The following is a 27966-nucleotide window of genomic DNA, read 5'->3' on the forward strand; positions in this document are numbered from 1 at the left end:
GCAAAATAAAGTTTTGTGACTGGACTTCTTGGACCCATTTTTATGCTGTTAGGTAATGGTGAGTAGGCTTGTGAGTCAGAGATATTTTAGAAGACAACTATGAATCAAATAAAGAGTTGGACTAAATGTTGTTTAAAGTTCCAACCAACTTTAAGATTCTATAACTTTATTTAAAACAAAATTCCAAAATACGTTATTAATATTTTTTTCTATGACAAAATTATCTTTACTCAGTTTTATCTGGCTTCCTTCAAAATGAGTGGCTGACAGGAATTCAGGTAATGGAAGCAGCCTTTAATGGCAATAAAACAGAAAATCAGGGGTGATGGCTTCTAAATCTATATTTACCACCAATTTATAGTATGAACTCAGAAAATCTTTATCTTCTAATTATGTGTAGAAAAATACTAATAAAGACAGTAATCAACTTGTAAAGGCATTTTGCCCCTCAAAAAACTTTGAAAACAATATGACATTTGTGCAGACCATATTCAAGGTAGCAAGAGTGATAAGATTATAGAAGAATATGCATTTGAGAATGCTATGAAGGAACTGGGTCTAAAAGAACTAACTGAGCAGGGATTATTTCAATCTTATATATGAAGTATATGTAGTATATGAAGTATATGAAGGGCTATCATGTGAAATAGTGACATCACATTGTTTACTCTGTGAGGTGTACAAGGCATTCTCTATTCAATAGCTCTATAAGGTACACTAACAAATGTTGTTCCCACTTCACAAAGTGAGAAACTGAGGCTGACAGTTTAAATGAACTGCTCAAAGTGCAATAAAATAAGTGGTGGAGCCAAGTACTACTCTTAGGTTTTTTGATCCTACTTGTTCTATTTCCATTATACCATACCACTTCTGATGATATATTAGACCAGTGTGTTTGGTGTCCAGAAATAGGAACAAGGAATAGATGCTGCAAGATAACATTTTGGTTCCATTTAAAAAAAAAAAAGTTCTTACTAATAGTTCATAGCATTCTCAAATGCATGTTCTTCTATAATCTTATCACTCTTGCTACCTTGAATATGGTCTGCACAAATGTCATATTGTTTTCAATGTTTTTTGAGGGGCAAAATGCCTTTACAAGTTGATTACTGTCTTTATTAGTATTTTTCTACACATAATTAGAAGATAAAGATTTTCTGAGCTCAAACTATAAGTAACATAAGACTAATAAAGTCTTTTTAAAAGTTTTTTTAATGGACTATTTGGGGGGAGAGTACTCTCTTTCTGTCCCTGGCTATATTTGAACAGAAATCGGATAATCACTTAGGGATATTTTAGAGATTCTCAACTTTCTGTATGTGTGTGTGTGTGTGTGTGTGTGTGTGTGTGTGTGTGTGTGTGTGTGTGTAAATGACTGATCCTTCTGGCTATTTAATAAACTTATGGATTGCTCCTCAGAATAATGCTTTGAAATATATGAAAATAAAATGTTGTTTATTACATTAAATCATTATATTAATTGCATTAAGATTATCACATTATATTCTTATTAAGTTTCATAGACCTCTTCTTAGATGCTGATCTTAGAGTACATAATTCCATGAGATAAAAAAGGAAAAAGGACCCATATGTACAAAAATACTTATAGGTTCTTTTTTGAAGTGGCAAGGAATTGAAATTTGAGTGGATGCCCCTCATTTGGGAAACAGCTGAATAAAGTTATGGTGTATGCATGTATTAAAATATAATTATTCTATAAGAAGTGATGAGCAAGCTAATTTCAGAAAAGCCTGAAAAGCTGAGTGAAGTGACCAGAACCAAGAGAACACTATGCACTAAATAACAGCAAGATTATATGATGATGAACTATGATAGACTTATGGCTTTTCAGCAATGTGGTGATCCAAGCCAATTCCAAAAGACATGGGATAGAAAATGCCATCCTCATCCAGAGAGAAAGCCATGGAGATTGAATGTAGATCAAAGCATACTATTTTCACCTTTTTCCATTAAATAAATATGTATATAACTGTATATAGGTGTGTGTGTATATATATACATATATATAATATATATACATATATATATATATAATATATATAGGTGTGTGTATATATATATACATATATATAATATATATACATATAAAGCTTTAAGGTTTTCAAAGCACTTTATAAATATCATCTAATAACAATCCTAAGAGGTAAATATTATTATTGTCCTGATTTTACAGTGGGAAAAAAATAAAGCTGATTGATAAAAGTGAAATGAATTGCCCAAGATGGCACAGCTAATAAGTGGCTGAGGCAGAATTTGATTTGATAATTGCCATTTTATAATAGAATTTGAGATTTGGTATGACCAGAACACCTTCTTTCACATTTTTTTCATTGAATCCCTTTATATTCTTGACTTTTTGTTTTTTCTGGATTAATTTTATTATTTTTTCTAATTGTATAGAATATTTTTGATTGATTGATATGGCACTGAATAAATTAACTAATTTTGGTAGAATTCTCATATTTATATTATCTTGGCCCATTATGAGTAATTAATATTTTTCCAATTGTTTATGTCTGACTTTATTTGAAGGAAATTTGTTTTATAATTATTTTCATATAGTTCCTGGGTTTGTCCTGGCAGGTAGACCCCCAAGTACTCTATATTGTCTATAATTATTCAAATAGAATTTCTCTTTCTATCTCTTGCTGTGAGAATTTGTTGAGAATATCTAGAAATGCTGACCAAATATTTATGAGGATTTATTTTGTATCCTACAACTTTGCAAAAGTTGTTAATATTTTCAAGAAATCTTTTAGCTGATTCTCTAGGATTTTCTAAGTATAATAGAACATCTGCAAAGGGCAATTAAATACATTTCCTTATTGCTTATTCTAATTCCTTTAATTTTTAGTACAATATTAAATAATAGAGGTGATAAGAGGCATCCTTGCATCAGCCCTGATTGTACTGGAAAGGCTTCTAAGTTCTCCCCATTACTGATAATGCATCTTTTCCTATATTACTTTTTTCTCCTCAGTCACTTTCCAAGCAATGGCTTCTACTTTGTTTCCACTTGTTTGCTATGACAAAAATAATGCAAATAATAGTATATTTATATAATATTTATATATTATTTCTGTCCTTAACCTACTTGGAATACATGTTGAGTAGATCATTAGATTAAAATCTATGAACAGCTTAATCATTTTTCTGTGTAATCCTGAAATAATAACCATTATGTTTAAATCAATGAACAGTTCTGCCAAGAGTTCATCACTATGCCTGTCTTTCCATAGCTATTCCGCCAACACTATATCAAGTTAACTTTATTTTTTTCCATCTTTACTAGTATGTAAGAATTGAGGATATAAAAACTCAATTATTATTTTCACTATTTTTTGTACTGATGGTTTGTTTCAGAAGTCACTTACAGTTTGTAGTTCTCCTTTGGGAAACTTCATATCCTGTGACCTCTTATATTCTGGGGATATCTTGTCTCTTTAGAATTACTGTTAAGAATTTAGTCACTTACAGTTTGCAGTTCTCCTTTGGGAAACTTCATATCCTATGACCTCTTATATTCTGGGGATATCTTGTCTCTTTAGAATTACTGTTAAGAATTTAGTCACTTACAGTTTGCAGTTCTTCTTTGGGAAACTTCATATCCTATGATCTCTTATTCTGGGGATATCTTGTCTCTTTAGAATTACTGTTAAGAATTTAGTGCAGGCCTACGATTTTATTTGTGTAGGGGATTCCCCAGAATGAAACTCCCTCTGCTAATATAGATCTGCCACTGTTGAGCAACTGGAGCCTTACAAAGTTATCCAGAGATTTTAAGAGGCTTAGCGACTTGTCTAGAGTCATATACCTAGTCTCTGTTAGAACTTGAACCTGTTACCAAACTTGAACCTGTTCCCACTTGTTTCTGAGACTGGTTCTCTCTATTACTCCAATGAACTTTCTCTCCCACAATTTATTTAAAATTTATATAAGTCATTTTGACAGTCTGTAAGATTGGGCAGCTAGATGGCACAGTGGATAAAGTTCTGGGTCGGAGTTCAGGAAAACCTGAGTTCAAATGTGACCTCAGATACTCACTGTGTGACTTGGACAAGCCTTTTAATCCTGTTTGCTCCAGTTTTAATCACTGAATGGGTGCCGCCTCAGTCAAACTGAGACCTGTTGAAGATCTTGTCTAAAATAGATCAAGGTCTCCCATTTCATCCAGGGCCATCTCCAGTCATTTTGATCTATATCTTGCCACTGGACTCAGATGGCTCTGGAGAGAAAAGTGAGGCAGGTGATCTTGCACAGCTCTCCCTCCCTTAAATCTAATTTACTTGTATGTCATGGTATCACCTCCCTGATGTCACGTTCTTCTTCGAGAACAACATCTTTAAAACAAGTTGGAGAAGGAAATAGCAAACCACTCCAGCGTCTTTACCAAGAAAATTCCAAATAGGGTGATGAAAAGTTGGTCATTACTGGAATAACTGAACAACAAAGGATTCTGACTAACTAAAAATGTTCTATATCATCTACCAGCTTCCTAATTTATATTAAAGTTCTGTTTCCCTCTCTCAAACAAAACTATTACTGCAGATCTTACCATCAAATATTGTATTGTCTATTGCTGAAAAGACCCCATGGTAAATAGACAAGTGGTCTCCATATGATTTGGATGATAAGATGCATCCATGGAATCATAGAGTTAAGAACATTCTTCACACTGTTGCATAAAAGTAGGTAAAGTACATTTTGTAATATTTCTCCCCAAATTCATGTGTTTTAGGGTCTTTAGCAGGAAAGCTGGAGGGTTGCCTCAGTTAAAGAATCATATGGTAAATACTATGCATACCAGTAACTATAATAATTCACTCATTTATTCATGCAATAAATATATGTCAAGTGTCTTCTATGAACTATTCAGTAGAAACTGGGATAGGAATAGGTATGAAGATATAAATTAGAAATGCTCTCCATCCTTAGAGAGCTTACAAATGAGCTGTGACTCTAAGACATATAAATAAACACTTCTAATATAAACAAGAACATAATGAATACAGAGAAATATAAAGTCTAGGATTTTGAATGAGTAAGAGCTCACTATCAGTTTTTTGAAAGTATAGGGGTAGGAATTAGAGAAGGCTTCAGGGAGTATGTGGCATCTAACCTAGGCCCAGAGGGAAAGTAGGATATGACAGGGGATATAGGACAGGATATTCCAAGTCATTGATTAACCAAGTCAATGCTCCTGGGTATTCAGTCAACCATAATAGCATAACTGATTGAAATAGGTAACTGCAAATAATCCCCTAACAATATATTTTGATTTTCTGCTTCTTCTTCCTTTTGGCAAATGGAGTATTTGCCATTCCAACTTCAATATGATATGCTTCATTCTATTGAAAGATGGTTCCTATGATTCCTTAGAAATAAAGTTGGCTTTAATTAATATGGATAAAGCACTTTGCAATGCTATTAAGCACTAAGCATTGTTAATATAACAGAAACATCCCATCTGATTACACATCTAAAAAAATTGTTTCTGCATGCATTTCCAAAAAATGCATTATGCATTTTAGAATTTGCTAGTCTTGCCCCCAGGGGAGATAAGCAATTGACTCATAAAAATGCCTTCAGAGAATAGCCAGAGAGAGAAATAAGGTTCCAAAGAGACCTGTTAGATAGATTCATTTTCACTCTGAATCGCTGTGACATCCACATTCTCCTTGCCCTCACACTATTCTGAATTATATTTCCATGTTTTTATACTGATAACCTAACTAGCCAAATACCTTTCTGAGTAGGAATATTAGAGTTGGGCTTCCATAACTGAAGCTAAAGCAAAATGACCTTGATGAATCATTCCCAGATCTTATTATCTGAAGGGAGGTACCTTGCCCCAAATCTTCCTATTTTCTTCCCATTTCTCTTCCTTCTCTCTCTCCTTTCTTCCCTCCTCTCTCTGATCTTTCTGTCTCTTTTTCTGAATCTCTCTGTCTCTGTCCACGTCTATGTCTCTTGCTGTCTTTTCTTTCTGTGCCTCCTTATATCTGCCTCTGAATCTGTCTGTTTTATCTCTCTCCTTATCTTTCTTCTCTTTCCGTTTCTTCATTTCTCTCTCTCTCTCTCTCTCTCTCTCTCTCTCTCTCTCTCTCTCTGACATTTCCTTCTACAACTCATTTTACTAATGAGGAAACTGTCTCTTTTTTTTTTTCTCTCTCTCTCTGCTTCTCTGTTTTCTCCCTTCCCTCTCCCCCCTCTCATTCTTCATCTCCCTTTTCCCCTAATAAACTGGTTAAGTACGTATAGCATGTCCTTATTCCTCTTCACATTGCGTCTAGACTTCCTCTACTATGTCCCTGCTTTTCATTGTGAAGTCTCATTTCAGTTTTGGAAAGCACATAGTACAAGCCCCTCACCCTCAGGTCTCTCCTTCTGATTTCATGACATTTAAGGAGAGGATCAGAGTCTGCAATATCTCATTCCTCTCCAGGCTTCCCTTGAGATTTCTTCTACCATGCTGGCTACTTTTGTCTCCTCTTTCCACTTTTTGTCTTTCTTTTCATGTTTTGTCTTTCACCATTAGAATATAAGTTCCCAAGTCAGGAATTTTCTTCTCTTTCTATTTATAGCTCCACTGTTCAGCACAGAGTAGGTATTTGATGAATTTTCTTTATTGACTTTCTTGTGAATATTCACATAGGATATTCCCCAACATATTCACAAGGATATGTTGGGGAAAAAAGCAGTCAAGTACAAAAATGGTTATTAGCAGTATGTTTGCAACTCTGTTTGCATAAAGACCCATTATAACGTATCAACATAAGACAATGGAATAATTCAGAAAGACCTACTTATCCACACTAGATTATTTGGATTATTATAATATTATCACAATTATTTGGATACTACAGAAAGAAATGAGTAATAACCTAATTTGCATTATAAAGTCACAAAAATATCTCTCATTATATGAACTTATAGCTCTTTATCCTCCTTAGGGGAAAAAAATTGACATGTGATTGTCAGAGTGATATTCTGGTTGAATTATATTCCTCTCCATGCTGCTCTCTAGACTTCCTTTACCATGTCCCAGATATTATTTTTGTTGTTCAGTTGGGTCCTACTCTTTGTAATCACATTTTGGGTTTTCTTGACAAAGATACTGGAATGGTTTAACATTTCCTTCTACAACTCATTTTACTGATGAAGAAACTGAGGTAAACAGGGTTACATGACTTGTCAAGGGTCACACAGCTAACAAGTATCTGAACTTCTAGACCCTTTGTGACTCCAGGCCCAAAATACTATCCACTTCACCAAAATTATGGTCCCAATATTATATATTGTATTGTTTGTAATTATATCATAAAATACTAATTAGGCACCAACTATAGGCAAAACTCTTCCCTAGGTACTGGAAGAGATAAGAAATGTAAATAAGCTACAATCCATTTTCTTGAATAGATTGCAATTTTTCAGTAGGAAGTAAGCACTGTTTCTTCCAGGGCAGTAATATGCCATTACATTCATGTACCACAATTTGTCTAGCCATTCCCCAATCGATGGACATCTAATCTAATACAATACTAGGCTGCCTCTCACAAAATTTATAGAAGTCATTTTGAGGGTTTGTGTTATTATACATGAGCTAGAAATCCCCATATGAATTTACATGCTTCCTAGTCCTTATTAAATTGCTCTCATCTCTCTTAAGCAAAATTATCTATGTATTTATTGTGTCTACAACCCTCAAATATTCTGCAGTCCATTGCTGGAAAGACACTGAGTTATAAAAGGAAATTGGCTTTCAACATATTTGGGGGAACAAATGTCTGATGGTTTTAAACTTAAGAGCACTTCTTGCATTTCTGGTAGAGAAATTCAGACAGAACGCATGCTCTAGTTATAATTCCCCTAGAAATCTATGACCTCCAGTATCTTAAAAAGGAAAACAAAACAAAACAAAATTCCTTACAATGTTTTTGGGGAGAAAACAAGCTCCTTGAGAACATGTAACATTAAGAAAATATCTGTTAAATTGAATGGCACCTGTAATGCTACAATTATACTCTGAAAAGCTCTTGTGTGGAGAGATAATCAAAACAAAAAAAGCATAATGTTCCTAATTTCCCAAAGCACAGATGTAGTGCCCCATCATCACATTTCTATAAACGAGGCTGACCATTGAGTGAAAATATACAACAATAAACTGAGGAGTATTATACGCATTCCTTTTTCCCATTGAGTTTTATTTTTATTCTGAACTTAATACCAAATAAAAGGAACATTTCCATATACACTGTAGAACAGAAGGAGAGGGTTACACATGAGACTCGTTCTTGTGAAGCTGATTCACACTAGAAAAAAGAGATAAAAAGCACAGACTGTACCTGGTGATCTCTGTATCAGGGAGGAGGCCCATGTGGTAATGGGGGTAGGGAGATGTGAGAAGGAAGCTTTTGTCACACTCCACTGGGGAATAGTGCCGGGGAGAAGAAGGTTTCTCACAGAGTTTGTTCACAGTGCTGTAAACGGGTTCAGGAGGCCTAGAGATAAAAGAGGAAAAGAACATGTTGTATGAACAGTTAACAATAATGGGTGGACTCCATCAACACCCAGCCTTCCTTTAAAGATAACAAACAGAGTTAGTGTTAGTTGGATGAAGACAGAGTAATAAGCCTTGGGGTCAAGAGAACAGGGGGCCATGTTCTCCCTCTGACACATACAAGTTGTACAACCATGAGTAAACTGCTTCTCACTGACTAGGTAATTCTTTAATGGCATGAATCAAAGATGAGTTGTTTCTCAGAATTAGTGGAGGGGGAGTTTCTATACCAAGAATTTCTCCTACTTATCAAATCACAGGCCTGGAGAAAATAAAAAAGAAAATAAGACTCCTTGACTTTTTCAATATTTCCTTCAGAAAACAAATTCCTCTGTTAAGTACATTTTAGTTAACATTGGGAATTACTATGATATTCCACTTGCTCACAAATGTACATATTAATTACATGATAGAAGAGAATAGAAATAAATACAAAGATCCTTAGGTAAAGAAAATGGATTTGTTTAAACTCTAGAAGAAAGTTATATAGTAGAAGACATGATAGCATTACTCAACTATTGGGAAGACTACCAAGGAACAGTTAGCTTGGTGGTTCAGTGACTACAATGCTGGACCTCAGGAAGACCTGAATTCAAATCCATCCACGACACTTATTAACTCTGTGACCCTGGGCAGATCACTTAACTCTGTCTGCCTCAGTTTCTCATTTGTAAAATGAGTTGGAGAAGGAAATGACAAACTACTCCAGTATTTCTGCCAAAAAAAAACCCCAAATATGGTCACAGAGAATCAGACACAACTGAAAAATAACTAAACATATGATGAAACTGAGACTTGCATGCAAATAATTTTATGTAAAATATAAACAATACAATTCAATATATAATATTGGGACAGCATCATGAGGATATAAGATGATGTTCCTCTCTTTGCCCCAAGACAGCTAAACATGAGCCACAGGTGGAAGCTAGAGAGATGCAGAAACTTGTCTGAATAAAAGGAAACAACTTTCTAACAATGATAACCATCCAAAGGTGGGATAGATTGTCTTGGGATACAGTGGATTTGCGTTCCCTGGAGATTTTCAAGCAGAAATTAGATGATAATTTGTGGAGGATCTGAAAATCCAAGAGAATTATATTTTTAAGAGATAGGAAAGACTTCAGAGTTCATTCAGACCAATGTACTCATTTTACAAGTGAAGAAACTGATAGCATCCCACCTCCCCATCCCCCTATCCACTCAAGTTTAGTAGCAAGAAACAGAAATCAATCCAAATCTTTTGAGGGACAGTATTGAGACACTTTTTGCTCAGGTTGAACTGGATTTCTTTTGAAGTCTCTTCAGACTTAGAGATTATATGATTTTCCTTATCCATATATCTCATCAACCCTAACACAAAAGATGAAGGCATATAGTGAAAAATTCAGCAAACATTTTTAAATGAGTATTATTGTGGATTACTGGGATCCAAATATTAAATGATATACAATCACTTTTATGACATGTCCTATTGAAATTTCAGAATGGTTTAAAATGTCCTCTTAAGACAATATCAGCTTAAAAATATAGGAAGAGTAAGAATGCTACAATCAGCTGGTAAATTAATAAACATTTATTAAACACCTATAATGTGTGAGGCATTCTACAAGAATTGGGGATTTAAAAAAAGCTGGGGAATAGTCCAGGAAGATCTGAATAAGAAGAGTATGTAGGGACAAATGTCTGAGTATTATTTATTATTCTAAGAAGGCAGAACGAGTTAGGGCACCTGAATGGGAATTGGGGTGGGTTAGGTAATTGGGAATATGAAGAGAACAGATTCTAGGATAAGAATGCAGAAATATCTTTGAATAAAGCATTCTATTACACATTTAAGGAGAGAGGAAGCAAAAGGCAGCGAGAAGAAAACCAAAACCTTTCCAATTCAATCTAATGGGAAACTAATTAATAAAATGTTTGTTTATTTAAATTATTTCTTAGCACAGAGTACATGTGCTTAATAAACTCTTTTATTGGTGAGCCAGTGAGGTTAAATGACTTGCACAGGACAGGGCACATGACTAGAAAGTATTAAATGTTTGAGATCACATTTGAACTTAGGTCCTCCTCACTCCAAGGCTGTGCCATCTAGCTGTTCCAAAGTTTAATAAACCCTTTAACTACCATCTACTAATCTATCCATTATCTATAGATCATTATTTTTATGTTCATGGAGTTCATAAAAAGCCTTTGGACAAATTGTTGTTGCCACTATTATTATTAATATTGCATTATTTTTTTTTTTTTTACTAAATTTAACAATTTCATTGCTGCAAGGAATTTTTGGTGTAGAAACTTTTTCTACTAATGCACATTAGCATTTCCTATGACTTATGTAGTATTTTTTAAAATAAGTTTTATTGTGAGTCTGCTACCATGATTGCCTTTGGTCTAAGAAAGAGATTGCCAAATGATAACCCTTTTATTAAAATGATGACATTATTAATAAAATGATTAAATTATGCAGAAAAAATTTAAAGTTTTATTTTCTTTAATAAATAAAAATCTGTCTCAACCCCAGGCTTTCTGACTCCAAGTCAGGTTCTTTCTAAGATATCAAGTTCTGATCTTTAGTACAATTAAAGAAAAAGTAATGAGAAGCCTTTAGACAGGCTTTAATTGTCAATATTTCATTTTAGAAACTGATTCACTACTGATAGGAAACACATGTACAAGCCAAATTCAAAGACAGTAAGATGGAATAGAGAAATGCAGTCTTTAACAAGGAAAACAGATATTCTTACTCAAGTCCTGGACATTCTTACTAGATAATCCAAAATAAAGGTTCCAGCCTTACACAGGTAGAAATTTATAAGTAACATTTGCCAAACAAACCAGTCAGCATTGGCTGGAAGAAAATGAACTGCGCAGTTATTGTGTGCAAACCTTTTCAGTAGCATTGAGAGGTAATTCAGATGGACAGAAGGGTCTCTAAAAGATATATGTCTAATGGAATGAGCTTCCTGACTTTTGGAGATGGTCTTAAAGCACTCTAGGAAGCCAGTTCTCTTTGCTTGAATTAGTTTTTCTTCATCCAGCAAAGGCAATGACAATCCCAGAGAACAAGTGCCCTAGAGTAGGGTTATGGTGCTCACAGGCAAATGATATATGAAAGGATTTCAGTGATGAAGTTCCCAGCCAAGGAAAGAGAGACAGAGAGACAGACAAAGAGAGACAGAGGTAAAAACAGAGATAAAGTAAGGGGAAGAGATTGGGAAGGAGGGAGAAGAAAGATGAAATGAAGAAAGGAAGGAGTAAAAAAGAAGGGAGGCTGAGAAAGAAGGAGGGATAAATAACAGACTAATTAAAAGCAATTTAAAAATCTATCAGATTTATGAAGCATGATATAGAAGCATGACTCTAAATGAGAGCTCTCATTCCACCACCCCTCCCTTCTTTATGTTTATTGTTCAGGGAATTATTGAGGAGTAAGATGAGGAGAATAAGAATTAAGGTATCCTTTTTTTTTTTTCATTCAAATACCTATTGTTATTTGTCCTTCATTGTCAAAGAGGACCAATGACATTGCAGGGTGGTGTCTTAACTTGCATATGAATTGGATTTAGATGAGATATAATTGCACAAAGATATCAGCCTCCCTCACTCTTCCAGAATCATCAAAGTCCAATGGCAAGACAAAAGTCACAATGACTGATGATGGATGGACTGGGGTGCAGTAGTCTGACCCAGCTCTAAGCACTCTACCATGATTTCTTTAGCCATCTTCATGGCCATAGAACAAATTGTTCTCATTTCCTCATTCCACTGGGGAAAGTTCACTTGCTTCAGGTACACACCTCTCTAACTCAGCAAAGGGTTTTAAGCTTGTTAGTTACCCTTGACCTGGTTTAGTCAGTTTGCTGAGATAGTTTTGCCCTCCCATACTACAGCTTCTTGGAGCCACAGGTGAGACTCATGTTGCCAGGTAGACACCACAGATAGATGAGCAGCTCTAGAAAAGATTTGGCAAGCCCTCACACTACAATTGCTAGTCTTTCTTTTCACTCCACCATACTGTTTTTCTTTTTGAAACCAAAAACTCTTCTTCTCTTGCTTGGGTCACTAGAGTAATTCAGGAAGGCAAAAAATATTTCTTTGATTCTGATTCTCTCCCCAATTGCACCCACCTCACCCTTTCTGTTGTGTCTCTCCTCACTTCCTTCCTTTTCCCTCTCCCTCAATGCCCCTTCTCCTTTCACTCCCTCTCCTTCTCTTCTTTCTCTCAATCTCTGTTTCCTTTCCATTCTCCCCAAACATACCTCAAAAAGACAAACACATACTGCTGAAAATTATAAGACTCATCTCCTTCTCCCTTTGGAAGTGTTTAAAGGAAACACTATTATTTCATATTCTGCAGATTTAGTAAATTTCCCATTTGGAGCTGGCTGCAGTAACTTCGGCTTCAGCTGATGCCTCTAGTACCTTTGGCAACAGTGACTGCTGAGTTGTATAACATTCAGGATTTATGGCTTGACTCTAATCAATTACTCACTGTCTCTACTCTTATTAATCCAGAGATGTAGCACCTGATATCGCAGCTTCATTTTTGCCTGGCACAGAGCTTTTCTTTCCTTCCCAATTGATTTTATTTATTCTTGCCTCCTCTCCCTCCCATTCCCCAGGGCCAAAAACTAAAGAGAACACATATCAAATCCAAACTCTATTTTCTAGATTGTGAAGACATTGGATAACTCTGGGAGAAAAGAAGATTTAAAAAAAAATCTTGCTAAATTTCTCTTTTTCAAATACAGGGATAATCAACAAATATTAAAGTCCAAAGTGGATAGTTCTTCTAAGGCTAAATGTTAAGTTACCTATATAGGGAAGAGCTCACACTTATACAGAATGTTCCAAAAGTCTTAGTGCATTTTAAAGCTATCAAGCTACTTTAAAAAGCTTAAAACTGCACAAAAACTTTTGGGATACCTTATACATAATTTAACAAGCATTTATTTAGCATAAGTTATGTGCTCAGCACTCTGTTAGACACAGGAGATAGAGACTAATCTTTACAATCAATAAACATTTATTAAGCACTACTATGTGCCAGGTATTGTGGTAAGCACTCAAAAATAGGGAAAAAAAGGCAATAGACAGTCCCTGCCCTTAAGGGGCTTATAATCTAATGAAGAACAAAACATACAAACAAATATTTACAAATCAAACTATATACAGGGTAGACTGGAGATAATTAACAAGGGGAAGGCACTGGAATTAATTAATTAAGTAAGTAGGATTGAGGAAAACTTCCTATAGAAGAGAGATTTTTGTTGGGACTTAAAGGAAGACAAGGAGATCAGTAATAGGAGCTGAAAAGGAAGAGCATTCCAAGGCATGCTGAAAAGCCAGAGAGCTGGAGTGTTATAATCATGTAACAGCCAGGAGGCAACACTGGATAGAAGAGTAGATATTGAGGAATAAGGTGTAAGAAGACTGGAAAGGTAGGAAGGAGAAAGATTATAAAGGGTTTGAATGCCAAACAACAGAGCATTTGTTTCTGGAGACAACAAAAAGCCATTGTAGTTTCTGGAGGGTTGTGTGTTTTGTGTTATATAGTATGTGTATATATGTGTATGATGATTAAACTTATGTTTTAGGAAAATCACTTTAATGGGAGAATGGGAGGGATAGATAGGATTGGAGAGAAACTTAGGGCTGGCAAACATACCAACAGCCTTTTTTCAACAATCAATGCATGAGTTTATAAGTGTCTGCACTAGAATGGTGGCAGTCAGAGAAGAGAAAGAGATGTTAAATTCCTTTGATTTAGGAAATGTTAAACAGGTAAATTGACCAGCCTTGGCAACTGCTTCAATATGGGACTTGAGAAATAATAAAGAATATAAGATGAGCTAGAGGGACTGACACTGAGGGTATTGATCTCTGCAGTAATAGGGATAGTGGGAGGGAGAGGATTTGGGGGGAAAGATTTTTGGGGAAAGTTCTGTTTTAGTTATTGAGTTTAAGATGTCTATTGGAATCCAGTTCAAGATGTTTACAGGACAGTTGGAGATCCATACTTCAAGGTAGCAGAGAGATTAGGGCAGGAGATTTCAGAATAGAGTTGGTAATTAAATCCATGAAAAATGGTGAGAATACAAACTAATGAAGTATAGAGGGAAAAGAGAAGAGGTATCAGGATAGAACTCTGAAGACACTTAAGATTAGAGGGTACAAAAAGGGAACAGAGAAGGAATGGTCAGATAAGTGGGAGAAAAAATTCAGTATCCCAAAAACCTAGCTAGAAAAGAGTATCAAGTACAGAGTAATCAATAATGTCAAAGGCTGGAAAGAGGTAAAGGAAAATAAGGATTGATAAATGATCACTGGATTTGGCAACCAAGATATCATTAGCAATTTTGGAGAGAGCAGTTTTGGTGAAATGATAAGGTCAGAAGCCAGATTTTAATGGGTTGATTAGAGAGTGGGAGGAATGAAAAGAAAGGCTGCCTTCTTAGAAGGTCTTTAAGTAGTTTAACTACAATAGAGATATAAGATGATAATGAGCAAGAATGGAAGGAGAAAGTGAGAACTTTTTCAGGATAGATAATACCTAGGTGTTATTTTTAAGCAGTAGGATATGAGCCAGTAGATCTATCTCTTAGGGAGAGATTGAAAATAAGTAAAAGTATAGGGATAGCAGAGGGGGCAATCTGTTGGAGGAGGTGGAATGGAATGGGGTCACTTGAATAAGGAGAGATATTAGCCTTAAGAAGGAGGAAGGCCACTTTATCATGTGAGAGTACAAGAAGGTACCTGAATGATAGATGAAGAAGAAAGGAAAAAAAGGAGTTGTCATTTCCCCACCATAAAATATGACATAAGAAACTCAACTAAGAGAGTTAGGGGAGGAAGAGCAATGGGATGTTTGAGGAGGGATGACAAGGTTTGGAAAGAACCACTGTGAAGTGTGGGAGAGTAAGTTAATAAGGGAGACAAAGTAGGTTTGCCCAGTAGCAGCAAGGATCTAGTTGAGGTTGTAAGATAATTTGTAATCAACCCAGACAGAATAGAAATATGATTTTTTCTACCTTTTATCAGAATTAAGTATGTTGGTTCAAAGGTGATAAATGGTGGGAGTAATCCAAGGCTGAGGCTTGCCTGGGCATAATTTGTTTTCTGATAAAGGGTGGGAAAGGGATTCTGGAGAAGAGAACAGTTTAAAATTGAATTGATTCACCAACAAGCCAAGATAAGAAGAAAATGAAACAGTGCTAGTGCATAGGAGATGGTCTGGAAGAGAAGTGAAGGGTCAAGGTGGACGAGGATGAACAATAAATTATGTAAAGGAAGGCAAAGGGAAAGCTAAAAAGCCAATAAATTAGAGGAGAATTTCAGAATTCTTAAATATGGAGATAGTAAGTCTATTTTTGGATGTAGTTAAGATGAAGTGGAAGAGTAGCTCATGAGAGGTCAGGAAGTGACTAAATTAAAAAAGTTAAGTGGTAGAATATTTGAGGGAGAAAAAAACTGAAGCAGGACATGCAAACTGCAAAAAAGGCACAAAAATCCAAGGAGGAGAAGAATGCCTTGCAAAGCATAATTGGCCAAATGGGAAAAGATACAAAAAATTCACTAAAAAAAAGAGGCCATTAAAAAGTAGAATCAGCCAAATAGAAAGGGGGGTATGAAAGCTCACTGAAGAAAATAATTTTATCAAAATTAGAATTAAGCAAGTGAAAGTAATGACTTTATGAAGCATCAAGGAGCAATAAAACAAAATTAAAAGAATGAAACAATAGAAGACAATGTGAAATATTTCATTGGAAAAACAATTAACCTGGAAAATAGATTCAGAAGAGATAATTTAAAAATTATTAGACTTACTAAAAGCTATGATCAATCAAAAAGATTAGACATCATCTTTCAAGAAATCATCAAGGAAAACTGCCTTGATATTCTAAAAGCAGACGTTAAAATAGAAATGGAAAGGATCCAACAATCACCTCCTAAAACAAATCTTAAAATGAAAACTCCCAAGAATATTATAGCCAAATTCCAGAAGAATCACCTCAAAGAGAAAATATTGCAAGTGGACAGAAAGAAACAATCATGGAACAAAGGTCAGGATAACACAAGATTTAGCAGCATCTACATTTGAGAATCAGAGCACTTGAAATATGATACTCGGGCAGACAAAGGATCTAGGATTACAATAAAAAAATATATCCAGCAAAAATTGGAAATCCAGTGAGAGAACTTTCAAGTATTCTTGGTGAAAAGACCAGAGCTGAATAGAAAATTTGTCTTTCAATTATAAGATTCAAAAGAAGCATAAAAAGGTAAACAGAAAAGGGAAACCATAAGGTTATGAATGGATTTGAATGCCAGAATGTTAGGTATTTGTTCCTGGAGAAAATAGGAAGCCCACTGGAGTTTACTGAGTAAGAAGGGGACATGAACAGATCTTTTTAGGAAAATCATTTTTGTGGTTGAATGGAAGATGGATTGGAATAGGGAAAGACTTGAATTAGAAAAACCTACCAGTGGACTATTGCAATAATTTAGGTATTAGTTGAAGAGGACCTGCACTAGAATTGTGGCAATGTCAGGGGAGAGAGAGTGGCTTATTTAAGAGATGTTACAAAGGTAAAACTGCCCAGGCTATGGCAACAACCTGGATATGAGGTATGAGAAATAATGTGGAATCCAGAATGACTCCGAGGTTGTGAAACTGAGAAACTGGAAGTTTGCTGGGAATTGCTGCCTTCTATAGTAATAGGGAAGATAGGAGTAGGAAATTTTTTAGGGAAAATATGCTATATACATACATACATATATATATATATATATATAAATACATATATATATGTTCAGCTACAACTGAATTCAATGGAATGATGTTAAATAAATGATAATACAGATTCTGTAAAGGAAATCACATACAGTACTGGATCTTTGACTAGAACTGAATTTATTTCCTTATTAGGTCCCACCATACACTATAGCTTTGCATAGGATAAGTAGTTGTGTTTTCATTCCAATATTGTTTTCTAGGGACTGGAATTCTCTAATTGGGTAATTTTCCCAAGCAAAGAATGCACAAGGCCTTCTGGCTGCTATAATAAGTCACAGTTTAAGAGCTGCCCCTCTTAAACCCAGAGGTATGGGGAATGACCTTCCTCATGGTCAGCAGTCTGAGCAGAATCTTACAAGAGAAGTAGGTTTTTGCCTCTCTGTTAAGACTGCAATTGATGAATTTCAATTGGAATTTGGCTGACTCTTCAAAAGAAACAGAAGCTACCATCACTTCCTATTAGAACACTAAATAGGTATTGCACAGAAAGGGGATTCACAAGCTTGTTCCTGAATCGCATTTAAATAATGAATCTAGGAATGAGAGACCCTGTCTTTTCTATAAGCTTCCCAAATTGCTTGGGTTGAAAGGGAATGAATTTGTCTACTTCTGTTGCTGTACAGCTCAGTTCTAACAAGGGACCAATTCCTCACTGGGAGGGAGAAAAAAAAATACTGATTATATTGACATAACTTCTAATTAAACTAATAAGTCAGTCATCTGAATATTATTCTGTATACTCAGCACCATTTAGTATTTGCTTGGCATATAGTAGTCACTTAATAAATGCCTGTTCAACTGAATTATTTAGTTTGCATATAAATGACTTTGTTAACCTATCTATAGAATTATCTTCATTTCCTTGGATATCTATGTTGATGATTTCAGATTATTAAGACAAAAAAGTATTGAGGGACTCATTACAAGAGAGGAAACAATTTAATGAAGCTAGTTATAGTTTAAAAAAAAAAAAAAAAAGCTAGGGGATTGACTGTAAAGAAGATTGAATCTGAAATCAGGAAGACCTAAGGCTGAATTCCTCCCCCTCCTAAGGCTGAATTCCTCCCCCCTTCAAGTCATCCACTAGCCTTCTGACCTTTAATTATTTAAGCTTTCTCAGGCAGTTTCCTCATATGCAACATGAGAATAATTATACCTGCTTCAGAGAGGTGTTGTGACCACAAAATGAGATTATGTATGTATAGGGCTTTGCAAACTCTACAGTTCTCTATAAATGCTATTATTACTATTATTACATGGAAAGAACATTGGACCTGGAGTCAGGAGGGACCTTGGTCTAAAAGTTGACTCTGACACTAGTTCAACTTCCTTTTTTGTAGTGAGACTGGTGATACAAATAACAATTTTTTTAAAAAGTGATCTAACACATTTTAAGGGCAAGATCTAATCTAATATTTTTAAGGGAAAAGATCTAATAACAGAAAAAATAAAGGGAAAAGGGGAAAAAAAAAAAAAAGAAAAGTTTTTCTCTTAGAAACTGGCCAAGGATCCTGTGAAAGTTCCTTTGCTGGATCATGGGATCCTGGGTGCCCCACATTCTAGTCCTCTTCTATACTCCCTGGCTCCTTGTACTGTAGATTGATTGTGACTCTGTCCCACAGAGATCTATTGGTCTCTTGTATCCTGGTCTGCCCTCCAAAAAACAAACATCACTTCCCCAGATGCAGGCCACATAGACTGTGTTGTTTGTTACCAATGTTTATTTGCAAAGTAGGCAAAACAGAGAAGGACACATTTTGCAGCTTAAATGCATTTGCACAGATTCAGCACAGTGGCATTAGATAAATGATGATTCAGATTCGGTGAAGGAAGGTAAGGAGTGTAGGGGAAGGGAATAAACATTTTATAGAGTGCCTACTATGTTCTATCCATTGTGATAAGCAGTTTACAAAAATCTCATTTTATCTTTACTGCAACCTTGCAAAGTAGATGCTATTATGGTCTGCCTTTTATATTTGAGGAAAATGAGTCAAACAGCAGTTAACCTTTGCCCAGTGTCACACAAGAACTATAGACCTGAGGTTGTAATTGGTTTCAGATTTTCCTGACTTCAAGAGCCCAGTACTCTATCCACTTATGCCCATCACTTTCTTTTTTTGCGAGAAGTAAGCCACTCATAAACTCCTTAAACTTACGAAAATGGAATGGCTCCATTAATCAGCCTATTATAGATCAAGGATTAAAAGATTGAGCATATGGTAGGTAGCTGGGATACAGTGGATAGAGAACCTGCCTCCTGGAGTCAGGAAGATCAGAGATGAAATCCAGATTCAAACATTTATTTGTTGTGTGACCCTGGGCAGGTCACTTAACCCTGTCTGCCTCACTTCCTCATCTGTAAAATGGGGACACACTAAAGAAGGAAATGGCAAATTACTCCAGTATCTCTCCCTGAAGAAAACTTATCCAGGGATCATGTAGAGTCAGACAAAACTGAACAATAATGACAAGGTTTCAAATAATGTATAACTCATTACCATTCAAGGACTGAAAGAGAAATGGTATCAAATATATCAGGAGAAAGATAGGAAAGAAAGTAGACTGGTAATGTGGAGAGGGGAACAAAGTGATAGCATTTCATATCCTAATGGATTCCCTTCTATGCCAAGAGAGCTAGAAGATGAAAAGGTCTTAGCAAGAGCTAAAAGGGATGTCTGAAGCCATCAAATTCAAACTTCTCACTCATGGATAAGGAGATTGAGGTGGGGGGAAGTAATCTGCCCAATGGCACATAGAACAGTAGGTAGGATTTGAACTCTGGCCAGGTAGCTTTCCACTGTACTGTGGTGCTCCCAAAGATGTGTGGGAAGCAAGAGTCACACAGGGTAAGAGAATGGAGATGAGAAACATAACCTGTGTTAGTGGAGAGATCACCCACTTACTAATCAATGAGAGAGATATCTACTAGCTTTGAGAACCTGGGCAATTCATTTAACGTCTGTTCTCCTTTATTCATTGAAGAAAGAAATGGCAAGCCACTTCAGTGTCTTTGCCACAAAAAAACAAAAAACAAAAAACAAAACACCTATGAGCAGCATTGGCATTTTATGGTGCACAGGATCACAAAGAGTCCGAGACAACAGAAAGACTGAATAATAACTACTGATAGTGATAAGAAACAGACTTTCTGAAGTCAGTGAGACTAGGTGCAAGAGGAGGACATTTCCATTCTAACTTAGATAATGAATTAGAGTCTAATGCTCTCATTTTACAAAGGAAGAAAGTAGATTCAGAAATTCATATAAAGAGTAAATGTTTGAGGTAGGATCTGAACCTATGTTCTCTTGATTCTTAAGTTCAGTGTTTATCTATTATAAAGAAAATATATTAAGGGTAGGCAAGAGGAGATTTGGCAGCTGATTGGATATATGATGACAGAGGCAGAAAGTCTGCTGAAGTTCCCCGGTTGAGAGAATCAGTAGTTAGAATCTTAAAGTGAGGTATAATTAGTGGTGGTGACCCTGATAATTTTGCATGTTTACCTTTTTTTTCTTTTATTTTCCTTGTCATTTTTATTTAAAGTTTTGAAATTCTATCTTTCCTTTCCCCGCCTTCCCTGATATGGTAAATAATCAGATGTAAGTAATACATGTGCAATTATGTAAATTTCTATAGTCATTTTGTACAAAGAAACTCAAATAAAAGGGAAAAAGTAAGAAAGACTAAAGCATGCTTTAGTCTGTATTCAATTAATATCATTTCTTTCTCTGGAGACAGATTGTATGCTTCGTCATTAGTCCTTTGGGATTATCTTATATCATTGTTTTGCAGAGAACACTGAAGTCATCCACAATTCTTCATAAAATAATTAGCTGTTATGGTATACAGCATTCTCCTGGTTCTGTTCACTTCACTATGTATTAGTTTGTGTAAGCCTTTCTAGGTTTTTTCTGAAATCATCCTGCTTGTCATTTCTTATAGCACAAAAACATTTCATTATAATCATATAACACAGCTTGTCTAGTCATTCCCCAATTGATAGAAATCCCTTTGGTTTCTAATTATTAACCATCACAAAAAAACTGCCAAAATTTTATGCAAATAATTCATTTCCCCTTTCCATTTGGTTGTCTTTGAGATACAGACTTAGTAGAGCTTTTTTTTTTTTTTTTCTCTTTGGTTCTATAATCACTCTGATAGATGGTTAGGTGGTACCTCAGCATTATATTAATAGTTATTTAGATAATTTTTTTCATATGCCTATAGATATCTTTGATACCTTTTGTGAAAACTGCCTGTTCATATCCTTTGGTCATCTAACAATCAGGGAATGATTTGTATTTTTATAAATTTAAATTAGTTCTCTATGTTTTTGAGAAATGAGGCCTTTATCAGAGCTACAGATAGATAGATATAGATATCTATATTTATATAAAAAATCATTCTTTCATTATGCCCCAAAAGTTATCAAACTGTGCATACCCTTTGATCCAGCAGTGCTACTACTGGGCTTATATCCCAAAGAAATACTAAAGAAGGGAAAGGGACGTGTATGTGCCAAAATGTTTGTGGCAGCCCTTTTTGTGGTGGCCAGAAACTGGAAAATGAATGGATGCCCATCAATTGGAGAATGGTTGGGTAAATTGTGGTATATGAATGTTATGGAATATTATTGTTCTGTAATAAATGACCAGAAGGATGATTTCAGAGAGATCTGGAGATACTTACATGAACTGATGCTGAGTGAAATGAGGAGAATCAGAAGATCACTATACACTTCAACAACAATACTGTATGAGGATGTATTCTGATGGACATGGATATCTTCAACAAAGGGAAGATCTAATTCAGTTCCAATTGATCAATGATGGACAGAATCAGCTACACCCAGAGAAGGAAAACTGGCAAATAAGTGTGAACTGTTTGCATTTTTATTTTTTGTCCCAGGTTATCTTTATCTTCCGAATCCAATTCTTCCTCTGCAACAAGAAATTCGGTTCTGCACACATATATTGTATCTAGGATATACTATAACATATTTAAAATGTATAAGGCTGCCTGCCATCTAGGAGAGGAGGTGGAGGGAGGGAAGGGAAAAGTCAGAACAGAAGTGAGTGCAAGGGATAATGCTGTAAAAAATTACCCATGCATATGTACTGTCAATAAAAAGTTATTTTAAAAAAATCCTTCTTCCCAGTTTTCTGCTTTGGTTACATTGGTTTTATTCATGCAAAAACTTTTTAAATTTTATATAATCAAAAGAATCTATCTTACATTTTATAAAGCTATCTATATTTTCTGTGGTGCTAAATTCTTCTCTTAGTCACAATAATCAGATAAGAAAGATAAACTCTTTCATTCTCTCTTAATTTGCTTATAATATCACATTTATGTGCAAATAATGTATCTATTTTGACCTTATTTTAGTATATGGTATGTTATGTTGGCCTACACCTAGTTTCTGCTATACTATTTTCCAGTTTCCCCAGCAGTTTTAGTCAAATAATGAGTTTTGTTATAAAAACTTGGATTTTTGGATTTATCATATAATATCATTTATTATAATTTGTATTGTTGATATAATAACATAATTTCTGGTTTTTATTCTTTTTGACAAAGTTAATTATGCTAATAGTTTCCTAATGTTGAGCCAGCCCTGAGTTTATTTAATGATTTTTTCTATGATTTGTCATTGGTCTACTTTTTAGGATTAGATTATTTAATTTTCAATTAATTTTAAATTTCTCTTCCCATTATTCATTATGGAGCATTAATTTTTATTACATTATGAGTTCCATTTACTATTTCAATTTTCTACATTTGATCGTGAGGTTTTTATCATGGTCATTTTTTGTTTAGATGCACATACTTCTAAAAAAAAAAAAAGGTATATTCCTTTATATTCCTATCCAATTTTCTCCAGAGATCTGTCTTATCTAACTTTTCCTGAATTTTTATCTCCTTAACTTTTCTTATTTTTTATTCCTTAGATTTATATTGTTCTGACAGGGGAAAGCTGAGATCCCCCACTAATATGATTTTATGATTTTATTATCTATTTCCTTGAGCAACTCATTCGAGTTCTTCAAAAATTTAGATACTATACTATTTGGCACATGCATGTTAGTACTGCTATGACTTCATTGTCTAGTTACTTTTCAACAAGATATAGTTTCCTTTTTTATCTATTTTAAATAGATCTATTTTTACATTTCCTTTGTCTGAGATCATGATTGCTACAGCTTCTTTCTTTGCTTTAGTTGAACTGCAATATATTATGCTCCAGCCACTTAATTTTACACTGTATGCATCTCTTTGTTTCAAATGTGTTTCTTGTAAATAAAATATTATAGAATTCTGCTTTTTAATCCATTCTGCTATCACTTCTGTTTTATGAGTATTTCCCTCTGTTATTTTTCATTTATTTATCCCTTCTCTCTTTTATCCCCACCCTTTCCTTCTCACAAATGTTTTATTATTCTGATCACAGTCTTCCCAATTATATCCCTCCATCTTATCAGTTCCCCCTTCTATGATCCCCATACCTTTTTAAGATAAGGTAGGTTTGCATATCCAACTGAGTGTTAATATTATTCCCTTTTTGAACCAATTTTGATAAGAGAAAAGTTTAAGCTTTGCCCACCAAATCTTTCCTTTTCTTTGCCTCTTCCCCTTCTCTGAAATAGAAGCTCTAAAAGGCATTTGTTCAGGGTTATACAATTAAGAGATGTCAGATCAGGGAATGGAACACAGATTTTCTAATAAATAAAATAAATGAAAAAGAAAATAAAAATCCTCAAGAAAATTAAATTGAGAGAAAGAGAGAAAGAGGGAGAGAGAGAGAAAGAGAAAGAGAGAGAGAGAGAATGCTTTAATCTGTGTTCAGATACATTCAGGCTTTCTCTAGGTATGGAAAGGATTTTTCATCAGTTCTTCAGATAATTTTTTAAACTATTGAGAACAGCAAAGCCATTTACAGCTAGTCATCCCAGCTTATACGTTACTTTTACTATACATTTCACTTTGGTTAGGTTCATAGAGGACTTTCCAGGTGTTTTTTTTTTTTTTTTTCTGAGATTATCCTGCTTATTGTTTTCCATAAAATAATAACATTTCAACACAAACACATGTAGAAGTTTATTGAATTATTTCCCAATTGATGGGCCTCTCTTCGATTTCATTTTTTTGCCCTGAGAAGAAAGCTGCTACAAATATTTTTTGTACATATATAATCACCCCTTCTCCTTTTTGAATCTGCTTTGGTATTCATACCAAGTAGTGGTGTTGTTAGGTCAAAGGGTATATGTGAAATTTATAGCCCTTTGAAGCCCTCTGATTCTTTAATATGAAAACTATCAAATTCTGTGTAATCCTGACTCTAGTTCATAATATTTAAATTGTTTCTTTTTGGCTGCTTTGTCAATACTTTCTATTTAATCTTTGAGTACTGGAATTTACTGTTATGTTTCTGGAGTTTTCATTTTCAGATCTCTTTTGGGTAGTGCTCAGTGGATTCTTTCATCTTTCATTTTATCAGACTGGTTCTAATATATCAGGACAATTTTCTTGAAAGGTTTTTTTACAGACTGTTTTCTTGATCATGACTAAGGTAATCCAATAATTTTTATGTTCTTTCTCCTGTATCTATTTTCTAGGTCAGCTGTTTTTCCAATGTACAATGAAAATGTACAATTTCTTCTTCTTCCTCCTTTTTTTTCCTTTACTTTTTTTAGTTTTATCATAGCTATTTTTTTTATTAAAGCTTTTTATTTACAAAACATAAGCATGGGTAATTTTTCGACATTGACCCTTGCAAAACCTTTTGTTCCAATTTTTTCCCTCCTTTCTCCTACCCCTTCCTGTAGCTGTTAGGTAGTCCAATAAATGTTAAATATATCATATGTATTGTTTCAGCCATTAATTTATTGATTTCTCAGCAATGGGGTCAAGGCTTCAGGGGTGATCTGTACTGGGGATGGGGTCACAGGGGTGGGCCTTATTTACATATTCTGCTCACTTGCCTAGGGTGCTGCTACCTTGCAGGGACTCCTATTGGATTGCCCTAGTCTTGAAATCTTGCTGCAAGTTCCCTACTATGAGGCTGGTTGGCTGCTGCTGTTATTTTTCTTGGACCTCAATGAAACACCCAGTGAAACCAACCTTTCCTGCTTTGCTGGTAAGCTTCTTTCCTGCTCCTAGATCAATTCTGAGGTGGATTCTAAGTATTTGGAGGGGAATTTTGGAAGGCTTAAGAAGGTTCCTTTCTTACCATACTATCTTGACATTGAAGGTTCTTGTATATTATTCCCTAACTTATAATTCTGTGCCAAACAAAATGTTATGCCTTACAAAGGAGAAACTGAATAAATACTTGTAATTAGATCTATTTTGCAGACTCAAATTTCACCATTAAAAGGAGGTAAGAGACAGGATATTGCTTCCTGACTTTCATAGTAGTCATCTCTTCTTGTTTAAAGATTTCATAGCACTTCTCCTGGGCTTTGTACTTATCTTACTTTCTTTTCCTGTTATAGCATTTGTGTGTATTTATCTGCTTCTTGATTCTATTGTGAGTAGCTTGAGAGCAGACTGTGTGTCATGTTTACTTTTGTATCCCAGCGTCCAGAAAACCACATATGTCTCCTAATTTCAGGCAGATTTCAGAAAGAATTAGGTATAATAACTCCCAATTACCTTCTATTCTGAAGTTTAGAATAAATTACTTTCCTTATAATGCCTCTGTGAAGTGATTAGTTCAGGTAATATCACTTTCCCTCTCTCCCCTTCCTCTCCTCTCCTTTTCTCTTCTCTTATTTTCCCTCTTCTCCTTTTCCCTCCCCTTCTCTCCTTTCCTCTCCTGTCCTTTCCTCTCCTCTCCTCTCCTCTTCTTCTTCTCCTCTCCTGTCCTCTCCTTTTCTTTCCTCTTCTCTTCTTTCTACTCTCCTCTTTCTTTTCTTTCCTCTCCTCCTCTACTTTTCTTTTCTTTTTTTTTCTTTTTTAATTTTTTATTATATATATATTTTTATAATATTATCCCTTGTATTCATTTTTCCAAATTATCCCCCCCTCCCTCTATTCCCTCCCCCCGATGACAGGCAATCCCATACATTTTCCATGTGTTACAATATAGTCTAGGTACAATACATGTGTGTGAATATCATTTTCTTGTTGCACAATAAACATTAGAATCCGAAGGTACATGCAACCTGGGCAGACAGATATTAGTGCTAACAATTTACATTCACTTCCCAGTGTTTCTTCTCTGGGTGTAGCTACCTCTGTCCATCATTGATCAACTGGAAGTGAGTTGGATCTTCTTTATGTTGAAGATTTCCACCTCCATCAGAATACATCCTCATACCGTATTGTTGTTGAAGTGTACAGTGATCTTCTGGTTCTGCTCATTTCACTCAGCATCAGTTGATTTAAGTCTCTCCAAGCCTCTCTGTATTCCTCCTGCTGGTCATTTCTTACAGAGCAATAATATTCCATTACCTTCATATACCACAATTTACCCAACCATTCTCCAACTGATGGACATCCATTCATCTTCCAGTTTCTAGCTACAACAAAAAGAGCTGCCACAAACATTTTGGCACATATATGTCTCTTTCCGCTCTTTAGTATTTCTTTGGGATATAATCCCAGTAGTAGCGCTGCTGGGTCAAAGGGTATGCACAGTTTGATAACCTCTTGGGCATAATTCCAGATTGCTCTCCATAATGGCTAGATTCTTTCGCAACTCCACCAGCAATGTATTAGTGTCCCAGTTTCCCCACATCCCCTCCAACATTCATCATTATTTGTTCCTGTCATCTTAGCCAATCTGACAGGTGTGTAGTGGTATCTCAGAGTGGTCTTAATTTGCATTTCTCTGATCAGTAGTGATTTGGAACACTCTTTCATGTGAGTGGATATAGTTTCAATTTCTTCCTCTGAGAATTGTCTGTTCATATCCTTTGACCATTTATCAATTGGAGAATGGTTCGGTTTCTTATAAATCAGGGTCAGTTCTCTATATATTTTGGAAATGAGACCTTTGTCAGAACCTTTGTTTTTAAAAATATTTTCCCAATTTGTTACTTCCCTTCTAATCTTGTTTGCATTAGTATTATTTGTACAGAAACTTTTTAGTTTGATGTAATCAAAATCTTATATTTTGTGATCAATAATGATCTCTAGTTCTCCTCTGGTCATAAATTCCTTCCTCCTCCACAAGTCTGAGAGGTAGATTATCCTCTGTTCCTCTAATCTATTTATTATCTCCCTCTTTATGCCTAAATCATGGACCCATTTTGATCTTATCTTGGTATATGGTGTTAAGTGTGGATCCATATCTAATTTCTGCCATACTAATTTCCAGTTTTCCCAACAGTTTTTTCCGAATAATGAATTTTTATCCCTAATGTTGGGATCTTTGGGTTTGTCAAAGATTAGATTGCTATAGATGTACCCTTTTTTGTCCTTTGTATCTAATCTGTTCCATTGATCTACCGGTCTATTTCTTAGCCAATACCAAATGGTTTTGGTGACTGCTGCTATATAATATAGCTTTAGATCAGGTACACTTAGACCACCTTCCTCTGAGTTTTTTTTCATTAGTTCCCTTGCAATTCTCGACCTT

At 35.0% G+C, this 27966-nt stretch overlaps 1 protein-coding gene across 26 annotated transcripts in view; it reads right to left on the minus strand.

Annotated features, from left to right (window-relative positions):
- Positions 1-27966, minus strand: part of DLG2 (discs large MAGUK scaffold protein 2) — a 2604243-nt gene that overhangs the window by 584516 nt on the left and 1991761 nt on the right. For all 26 annotated transcript variants that reach the window (XM_074304592.1, XM_074304594.1, XM_074304589.1 and 23 more), the window contains one exon: positions 8367-8522. In XM_074304592.1, the coding sequence (XP_074160693.1) occupies positions 8367-8522 (156 nt within the window). The remainder of the gene's footprint in view (positions 1-8366; positions 8523-27966) is intronic.

This window comes from Sminthopsis crassicaudata, chromosome 3 (assembly GCF_048593235.1).
Source record: "Sminthopsis crassicaudata isolate SCR6 chromosome 3, ASM4859323v1, whole genome shotgun sequence".
Classification (NCBI taxonomy): domain Eukaryota; kingdom Metazoa; phylum Chordata; class Mammalia; order Dasyuromorphia; family Dasyuridae; genus Sminthopsis; species Sminthopsis crassicaudata.